Genomic DNA, 9,999 nt, shown 5'->3' with positions numbered 1-9,999 from the left:
GACACAAAATAATAATCCAAATCATTAGAATATCTGAGATCCAGCCCTGAGATTAACAAAGACATTTTTTCTTTTTTTTAAATCCAAACATTTTTGAAAGAATAAAAGTTTCCAAAATCTGTATTTGGTATGATGCAAAATGACTGGCTAAAAAAAAAAAAAAAAACATGGAAATGATGTGGTCTTCCAGGATGAGGACACCTATGTGTTTCATCCTGCTCAACGCTGCCTCAAGTGGCACAATATGAAAGTACATATCAGGTGGACCAATACTAACGGCAGTTAACACAATTCCACAGACTCGGTGTGTATCTGTGTGTTCAGTCATCAGGATAACTGTATCGACCTCTTGTGCGTCAGATAAAGGTTCTGGTTTTAGGCCCAAGTCAAGAAAAGAAATCCCAGTAGACCACCTGGAATCTTAAAACCAGAACTGCCTTTTTTTTTTTTTTTTTACCAAAAAAATAAAATAAAAAATTAGATTGATGTAAACCAAAGATTCTCAATGTCAGAATAGAAATCCTTATTCAACTTAATCGCTTAAGTTTCATAAGGCAACCTCACAATCTTAAATTAGCTTTAACATATGTATAATTCATGGTACAATTCAAATGGGATCAAACAAAATATTTGTCTCTCCTTTGACTATCAAACACATTTTTTTCCTGACATAAGGTCCCGAAGGTGAAAGAGGAAGGGGCGGGGCTTAGTGTCACTTTACTGTTCTGCAAAACTCACCAACTAAACAGAAAGATTTTTTGCAGTTCCAGGGTGAAAGTGAACAACGGATGACTTGCATTGAGAGGAAACCCTTTATTTCTTAAAAAAAAAAAAAAAAAAACTAAGCCTGCTCTCAACACAGCGCCTTTCCATTATGATACCAACTGATTTAAGCGCCTTGCAGACAAACAACACGGGCACGTTTAAGGCCAAAGTGCTTTAAGCCAAATAAAATGGTGTCATCCTGCTGGTTGGACGACCTCAGGAAAGTAATACTGCAGCTTTAGCAGAAGACCAGACATGTTCAGTGTCACCCCAAAGAGCGTTCTGCAGAGAACCCTCGGATGGGGAGAATACATTCAAACACACACGGTTCAGACATCATTACATCAATTGGGCCCAAAATGTAGTGCAAGTGTTATCTTCTGCATGGTGTTGTGTTAAATGTGGGGCCCAGCGTCTAATCGGGTACCTTGTGAGTAACCAGCATTGCATTGATATTTCACCATCGATCTGCTTCACCAAACATAAAAACACACAATCAAACCTCTTTGACAACCAATAAGTCCAGGAATAAATAAACCAAATACAATCAAATAGTTACAAAAATCTTAAAAAAATTAAATATCTTTGATTGTTTTTTCCAAATAAATAACTCCAGAGTGCTAAGACAAATTCATTTCTGTCCTCAGTCTGCGGGGTGTTATTGTCTCTGTCTGACTGGGCAGCTCCGGCCACAGTTACCAGTGCCGTTCGGAGAGCAGAGGGTGAAGTTAAGGTTTACGGTGCTAGCTGTCAGTTAGAGGAACCCTGGTCCACAGACGCCATGACGACCAGCCGCCCCTGCAGGATGTTGCGTGTGAATGTCTGGATGAATGAATACAAAGACAGATTTCAAAGTCATTAAATCATCTGAAGAAGTGATGAAACTAAAATCACCACCGGATCGTTTTATGGTTTACAGCCACATCAAAAAAGTCATAGTGACCTTTGACCTCCAAAGTCTAAATCGGCTGTATGTGACTGCTGTAAGAGGTCAACGCAGCAGCCTAAACAAAGAGAGGAGAAGCTCTCATAACAACACACACGGAGGGATATCATCTGGATATCCAAATTTACCCAGTGTTTCCCCTACCATTGTACAGGCCTGGCGGGGCCGCCAGGCCAAGGAGACCTGCCGCCAGGCCAAAAAAAAAAACCAATATGCCAAAAATAAACCACCTATCAATTCATTCATAAATCAATAATCATTTACATTAGGAGCGCCTCCGCGCAGCCAGTGGCGGCGCCAGAGTATTTTTTCTGGTTCAACTACGGTGGGGCTAACTCATACAACGGTGGGGCTCAAATCAATGTCAGAATTTCAATGTGAATATATAACAACACCCAGTGGCGCTGCCAGCCGGAATCCAGTACGCACTGGGAGGACTTTTTTTTCCCCTGAAAAAGTCGATCATGGCTTTTTATGGCTGTTTTGGACTCACTACACTGAGACTAGGCGCGTCAAGCGAGATGAGCGATTTTTATGCCTTTTTAACAATTTTAAATATTTTTTTATGAATATGTCCTGACTGACTTTTTCGTGAATTTTCGACGTGCTATAGTATGACTTTTTTTTGGGGGGGGGGGGGGGGGGGGAATATGACTAAGCCTTTTTATGACTATTTTGCACTCACTACACTCAGATTTTGATTGACACGCGATATAGAAGCATATGTTAGGACTTTTACATCATTTTTACAACATTTTATGAATTTTGTCGATTTTTCACTTTTTTTTCGACATGCTATTATAGTATGACTTTTTTTTTTCCTGAAAAAATTGATCATGGCTTTTTATGGCTGTTTTGGACTCACTACACTGAGACTAGGCACGTCAAGCGAGATGAGCGATTTTTATGACAATTTTAAATATTTTTTTATGAATATATTCTGACTGACTTTTTCGTGAATTTGACATGCTATAGTATGACCTTTTTTTAACAATATGATCAAGGCTTTTTTTTTTTAAGATAATTTTCTTGCATATACACCTTTGTATTTAGCGGTGGATAGAGAGGAAACATGGGAGAGAGAGGGGGATGTGACATGTATCAAAGGCAGTGGCGGCGCCAGAGTATTTTTTCTGGTTCAACTACGGTGGGGCTAACTCATACGACGGTGGGGCTCAAATCAATGTCAGAATTTCAATGTGAATATATAACAACACCCAGTGGCGCTGCCAGCCGGAATCCAGTACGCACTGGGAGGACTTTTTTTGAAGGTGAAAAAAAAAAATTGATGCTGCTGAACCGGGCCGGATGCTGCCGCATTTGAGAGGACGATCGCGCGTGTGTGCGAAATTACGCATAGCGTGTGTTGGCCCCTCTCCACTACACAATACAGCTCGGCTCACCTCTCTGCTGCTGAGCACTGCGGGCCGAGCCGATGCATGTCTCTCTCCCCGGGCCGGCAGAGTTATCATACCATACTGTGCGTGCGTGTCCAAGCGTGTGTGTGCGTGCGTGGAGTGCTCACAAGCGTGCGCTTGTGTTTAGGTCGGGGATGGAGGGCACAAGAAACTATTTGCACCGGGGCCTATCACCATGATATACACTACTGATTTCACTGATACTGAAAACATTAGACCCGAGTGGTCATCTTCCCCTGCAGGTGTCAACGGTGCGTCCGTAGTTTTATCCAACACGCCCGCCACCGCCATCTGTTGTTCCGTCCGACGACGTTTAAAAACAAATGTATCCCTGATCAATTTTGACCAGCTTACTAACGTTAACTTAACGTGAGTGACTATAAGCCGCTAACGCGAACTGCTAGAGCCAGGTAGCTTACAAACTAGTAGCCTGCTGTCTCTGTGTCGAGCATACACTAAAAGCGGGCTCACATGAGTGACGTTGACGTACGGACAGTACAGTCTGTTAATGAACCCAGATCAGTGACAGTTGTCATCGCAGCTGCCTGAATGCCGTTACGACGTGACGTGGTGGTGCTGTTGAACTCCGCACTTTTCTTGGTTATTTTGTTGTTGTTGTTTTCTTGGTGGTTTTATGGTAGGGCTAAAGGTAGGGCTGACACAATTCTTGATGGGGCTATAGCCCAACCAAGCCCCTCCCTGGCGCCGCCACTGTGCGCAGCACAGTAGACTTGCTCCGCAAGACGCGCGGCCGCAACAATCCTCGCCGCGCGCTCCCGCTACGTTCTTCTTCGTGTACTTTACGCGCTTGATGTTGTTCTGATGCTGCTCTGCCTCGTTAAACCACCACGATGTCGCTTTCTACTTTGAAAACACGGAAAGTTTACACTGTATTTTGTGTGAGCGGAACAGGACATGCATTTATAAGAAAAATTCCACTGTGTGTCTCCGTCCAAAATCCGCTTTCCTCGCGCTGCCTGCTCGCACAGATCCGCTCGTGCGCACATTCGCTGATGCAGGTCGAGTGTTGTCGAGAAATATATGCAGAGACGGCGCTCCTTAAAAACAACATCCACCCATGCGTGTGTAGTATTAGGACGTGATGACGTATGTACAACCGGCTAACGGGCCAAAGCCCGTTTGGGCTGGAGCAGTGTGAATGCAAGCCGCGGGCGACCCCCCTGGGGCAACCGTGCCGAGGCATGCTACTGATTGCGCCCTTAGGCAGCCTATGTTAATAAAATGAGCTTTGTTTTTTGATAAGCTGTGAAACTCTGAGTTAACCTATTTCTCCCTGAATTTCTATGAACTATTAGGCTGTTGAGTAAACCTATAACTTATATTTTACTTGATAAAATAAGACAATATATGCACTCATATGTCGTTTTAGTGTTACAGTATCTGTAGCTATTAATGTGATGCTCCTCATATTCCAGCCATATTTTTCCAGCCCCTAATTTTGGATCATTTCCATCAACCGGCACCTTAATAAGTCACTCTCTCCTTGAATCCTTGAAAACCTTGAATACACTCTGGTTGAACAAAAATGTTGAATGCAAATATAATAATTGCAGAATTGCAGACTGCTTGCTGTGCCACCTGACTTAATCTAACTGCACCAATACACCATCCCACGCGTCTCGTCTGTTTAGGGTTTTTTCGGTGGGTACCACCGGGCCTGAAAAAAATTCTAGGGGAAACACTGTTACCTTTATTATTAAATTAATTATGACACTAAATCTAATGGGGACCAGGATTCAGTTGATCACGACTTTTATAATTTAGTACTGGACGTCCATAAAGATGGAGAACTTGCAAGAGACAGGCGGAACAAAGAAAGTAAAGTAAAGAGAGGCTGAACCTCCTACACTTCCCATAACACACTCCTCAAAACACCGGCGCCGTTATAGTTAATGTGGATCCTGATGAGCAACTCGACGTCCTCCATGAAGAGTATTTACTAACCGTTTCTTCGTCACCTGTTGTCCCACCGCGTCCCCGGAGGAGCTCTGAACGCCTTGTTCTGGTGGACGAGGAATCACAACATATTTTGTTAATCATTCCCATCAACAGTAGAAAGATTTTCTAATCAACTTGTGTATTTTCACAGTCGGGTACATTCAAGTGCTCACCTTGTGCTTTTTACACTTCATGGAAAAGTTTTCTTCGATTAATACACAGTCGGCTAGAACACAAAGAGAACAGAGTTCAAACAGTTCAGCGTGCAGGTTCAGGATGAGCAGAACTCCCACAATGCATCAGTAATGGCTGCATTCAAAATAACATTTAGTAACTGTGTCCCCAGAGGGCAGACAGCTGCACTTACCCGTCTCCAGAGCACACCTGTAGTGGTACTTGTTGGGACAGCCTTTGAAGAAGCAGCCCAGTGTTGCGCCTGGGTCACTGCATTTTGAACACATCTAAACAAGATATGAAATATCACATATTCACTCAAGTTTTTCACAGAAAAACTCCTGCACTATCGTCAACTTCAAAGCTAAATCAGCCTTTTTTTAACGTATTAGAATATCTGCAAGGATCACGAGGAAGAAAACACAGAAACATGTGGGAAGCCAAGCAGATCAAGGTCTAATTGTGCACTTCACTCTCTATGAAATGCACAATAAGACCTTCAAGCAATGCAAAATGTGTCATTGTACAAAACACAATGACCCTCATTCACAAACAGTTCATACACACAAAAACCTGTGCTTCATCAATATTTTGAACACACACACACACACACACACACACACACACACACACACACACACACACACACACACACACACACACACACACACACACACACACACACACACACACACACACACACACCTTCTAAGTTAATGCATTAATGTTTCTAGCTGGGTGTCCCCGTTACGTCCTGGTTTTTAATTTTAATTAAAATGAATTATTCATATCAATCACATCTCTGTGGAGCAAAAATGGTGACATTATTGTAGTTCCTCTTACCGTCTCCTGGGCTACCTTGACAGCCTCCTCCAGTCCGTAGACCTTGCCCTTCACTAGGAACACTCCTGCAGACCAGATAGCACAGTCTTCGTGGAGCCAGTACTCACAGGGCTCCAGAGGCAGCAGAGGAGGGCTGTACCAGTCCTCCATATCGCCAGAGCCGGCAACTAACCAAGTCCTTTTGGCTGCACGCCTGCCGGTACCGTCGGCCGTCCGCCGGAAGCTCTCCGGGAGACCCTTCTGCCTGAGGGGTCGCGGGGCGGCGGGAGCAAGACACTTCCTCCCCCTGCCTCTGACGCTGCAGGACGAAGAGTCCGTGTCGCTGTCCCCGTCGCCTTTGAGACCCGACGTACTGGCTGGTCTCTGAGTGCTTGGCTGGTACCCTTCGGGGTAATAGGGGCCATGGAGGTCCCCCAAGTCCATGGCGTTTGCCGCCTGTCCACACAGGCAGCAGACGAGGGCGCGCTGGTGCTGGCTGTGCATGGACACCCGGCCCAGCTGCAGACAGGAAGTGCTGGGGACAACTGCAGACAGGAAGCCAGAGGGGTGAGCCGGCTGCTGCTGCTGGCCCTTCTTGTGTTGTGTCCTCACCTGCTCGGGGTAGTTAATTAGAGTACACAGCGAAGACGACGACTGCTGACGCTCCACACGGACAAACGGAGAGAAACTGTCCAAACTATAGTTCCTCTTCTCCTCCTTGTAGTTGACATACTTGAGTCGGATCTCCGGCTCCTTGGGGGCGAACATGGACGGAGTGTGGATCCATCTCGGTTTCTTCTGCCGCCTCTTGGTGGGACCAGCCACCTTCGTCTTGACACCGGGAGATGCCTTGCTACCTGTAGCCTTGCCTTTGCCTTTCGTTGGACATTTAGGCGGCGTGGGTGGGGGACAGCTTGCTATATGAATGTCCACCGAGGGGTCAGGGTGGGAGAGAAGCTCCGCCTCCTCCTTTGACTTCTTGTGAACAGAAAACGGGGGCTTTTTTGGAGGTGTGCCATTAGACGTTTTAGAGTTATTGAGTTCAGAATCAGAGGTAGATTGTTTGCAGCTGTCATGGTGAATGTTATTAGTTTTACCCCTTTTCGTCGAAGTCACCGCTTTGTCTTTTACTGTTTTCACTGAGAAAGGTGCTCTCCCTCTCGCTGACCTTCTCCCTGCTGAATGGCCGTCATTCCACTTAGAAACGCTGGCTGTCGGGTGGGAAGCTTTCTTATTGGTTTGAATGCAGCCTGACATTTTATATTTGCTTGAATTGATGCTCATGACTATAGTCTCTAAGCGCGTCCCTCTGCCCGACCGCGCCGGCAGCTTCTTGATTTTTGGCTTTCTCTGTAGCACCTTCGCATTCCCGTTCATGTGAGGAACGACTGAATTGTCTTCCGAAACATTTGACACACAATCGTCATCCGTCAAGTCGATCAAAGGCACCGACGCTGCCTTGCCCCTGTGGACACGCTGCTTATTCTCAGCGCTCGATTTGAACCTTGCGCTGATGCCGGAGTCGGGCTGAATGTCCTCCTCCGGCCTCAAGCCTTCCCACGGAACCTCATCAAATGTCTCTGGATAAGAGTTATCGCCGCTGGGCGAGCTGGAGGCCTGAGGCAGGAGGAAGACATCGTCCACATTGTCCAGTGAGGTAGCAGAGGGGGAGATGGGGTCCTCCAGATGACTGATGTACTCCCTGTCTCTAGCAGCCATGCTGTCCTCTTTCTTAGACATGAGGAGTTCCTCGGAGCCGCTCCCCTCTTCATCCAGCGGAGGCCCTTGACCCTCGCCAGAACTTAGTGAATCGCCCTGACCATTTTCCAAAGCCACACCCATTTCCTCTTCGCCTTTTACATCCTTCGCCACGTCGCCATCGCTGGACGAAACTTCAAAACATACTTCCTCAGGCTCTAGACGTGCTTCCCCGTCGTCCTCTGGTCCCCCCCGAGCCTGAGACAGTGACTGAAGAAGTTCCGACTGAGTGGCGAGGTCCATGGGCCCGTCGACCTGCTCCAAGTAGTGCTGGTCCAGTGAACCCATCTCCCCGAGCCCCTTATCCAAGTCACAGGGAGGGTGCAGGGACAACTTGCCCATAGGTGGCCCACCGTACAGAGGCGAGTGGCGAGACAGGGAGTCCAGAGTGGGGAAGACGTGAGACCTGCTCACGTAGGACAGGGTGACCGTAGTGTGGGAGAAGGCATTGTTCGGTTGGACCGGATCCCCCGATTGGAGGGTTGTGTCTGAGGTGCCCGTCTCGGAGTTTGGGTACCAGTTGGGGCTTTTGACCACGCGCAGGGCATCGAGGGACGTGCTGCTGAGGACACATTCCTCGCCCTTCCGGGTCAGGTCGATGACGCTGGGGATGCTGGAGGTGGAGAGGTCTTGAGGCTGTAGATCTTCTAAGCTGCCGGGTAGCTGCTCCATAACAACTGGAGAGGAGAGAAAACAAAAGTGGTGCCGTTTATAAGAACATCTAGGAGGAAACATAGGAGGAATTTAATTATGACTACTCTTTGTTTGCCCTGGCCGACAACTCTTTTATCTAAACCAGAATGAGCAGCTCTTTTCCAGGAGATTAAAGTTTAGCGTCTAACTTCTTTTGACCAAAAAAGCTACATCACCTTGGGTTGTCACTGTGTTTATCAGTCCGCTTCTTTTAATTGCAGCTTAAATCCTCACGTTGACATTAGCTAGGAAACCTTGCATGTGCTCGTTGGCGAACATAACTGACAATTAACGTTTTCGCTCATTTCTAGTTTGGATAAATAGTTGTTTAATGTTCATTATATCACGTAGCTCGGTTCAGTGGACAACGATAATGTTTTTTTACCCCCCCAGACAACAGGTGACCGGCTGACTTCTTTACCACCAACGTTGACAGTTCGGGGTTGCCCGGATAGTTAGCTTAGCCTAGCCGCAGCTAACGCTAGCTAGCTAGGCCCGGCGTAGCTCCGGTGACGAACTACCATCACGCGTCTGACAGTTTAAAGTGATTTTCATTAAAACACACAAAGCCATAGGTTACAGAGCGTGATTTTACAGCTTCTACTAATCTATAAGGATTACACTTTAATTCGGCTTTGTCTACTCCCCCAACAAGCTAATTATTACGTTAGCATGACAACTTTTATAGGTTAGTGCTCCACATTGTTCACCCACTAACGTTACGACTTCGTAACTTTGTCGAAAGAACAACGGCCAAACCGATTTTTTTTAAAAATCTATAATTGTGTTCAAAAACATTATCTTCACTGTGTTACAGGCACGCCGAATTAAAGAGTGCATCTTAGCCGTTCATAAAACTATGTTTCGCTTTTTACAACATTTTAAAATCGCACCGAAAATTAGGATTTTATAACATTCTGGATGACTTTTCGTGGAGTTTTGGCAACACGTTCTCTCCACTTCCGAGAAAAAAAGGTACGCATAGGGGCAAGGCCCGGCTGGGCGAAACAAAGACAGAGTGGAGGTAACGTTAAAGCGCTGCTCTGCGGACCCAAAACTTACCCGGACCGGGAGGGGGATCGTTTTACAAAAAAAACGTCCAGTTAAAAAGTCGCTTCACAACGAGAGATGTCTTTAAACAACATAGCTATTCTAACGAATCCCCAACAACATTACAGGGACAGACAGCTCCACATTAAATAAAGATCTACACTTTCCAGGAACACACTACTCTGACAGCAGCGGTTCACAGTATAATCTCACACTTCCGGATTCCCCTTCATAATAAAACAATGAGCGATGCGTTTGGTTTATTTGAAATAATACATACACAAGGTGCAATTACACCATATATCAAAATGTTGGACATTACTGAATGTTAGCAGGAGGGCAGCCAGAGAGCCCAGCCTGTTGCATGTAGTAACACTTGTGTCAAAGATTCAGGAGACTTTTAATGTTATAATT

At 45.9% G+C, this 9,999-nt stretch overlaps 1 protein-coding gene across 2 annotated transcripts; it reads right to left on the bottom strand.

Moving 5' to 3' along the window:
• Nucleotides 1-461: 461 nt before the first annotated feature.
• On the bottom strand, nucleotides 462-9,773 carry LOC311032924 (uncharacterized protein). 2 transcript variants are annotated; one of them, XM_084040022.1, is made up of 6 exons: nucleotides 9,598-9,773; nucleotides 6,106-8,519; nucleotides 5,456-5,549; nucleotides 5,262-5,314; nucleotides 5,095-5,152; nucleotides 462-1,587 (listed from the first exon to the last, which is right to left on the bottom strand). In XM_084040022.1, exons 2-5 carry the CDS (start codon nucleotides 8,512-8,514, stop codon nucleotides 5,105-5,107), a joined length of 2,604 nt encoding a protein of 867 aa, XP_083896148.1. In that variant the 5' UTR covers nucleotides 8,515-8,519; nucleotides 9,598-9,773; the 3' UTR covers nucleotides 462-1,587; nucleotides 5,095-5,104. The 2 variants fall into 2 exon arrangements, with proteins under 2 accessions (XP_083896148.1, XP_083896149.1); XM_084040023.1 differs by lacking the exon at nucleotides 9,598-9,773 and adding an exon at nucleotides 8,712-9,167.
• Nucleotides 9,774-9,999: the final 226 nt, after the last annotated feature.

Source organism: Eutrigla gurnardus (genome assembly GCF_963514095.1).
Source record: "Eutrigla gurnardus genome assembly, chromosome: 22".
Lineage (NCBI taxonomy): Eukaryota > Metazoa > Chordata > Actinopteri > Perciformes > Triglidae > Eutrigla > Eutrigla gurnardus.
This window is presented reverse-complemented; position numbering and strand designations above follow the sequence as displayed.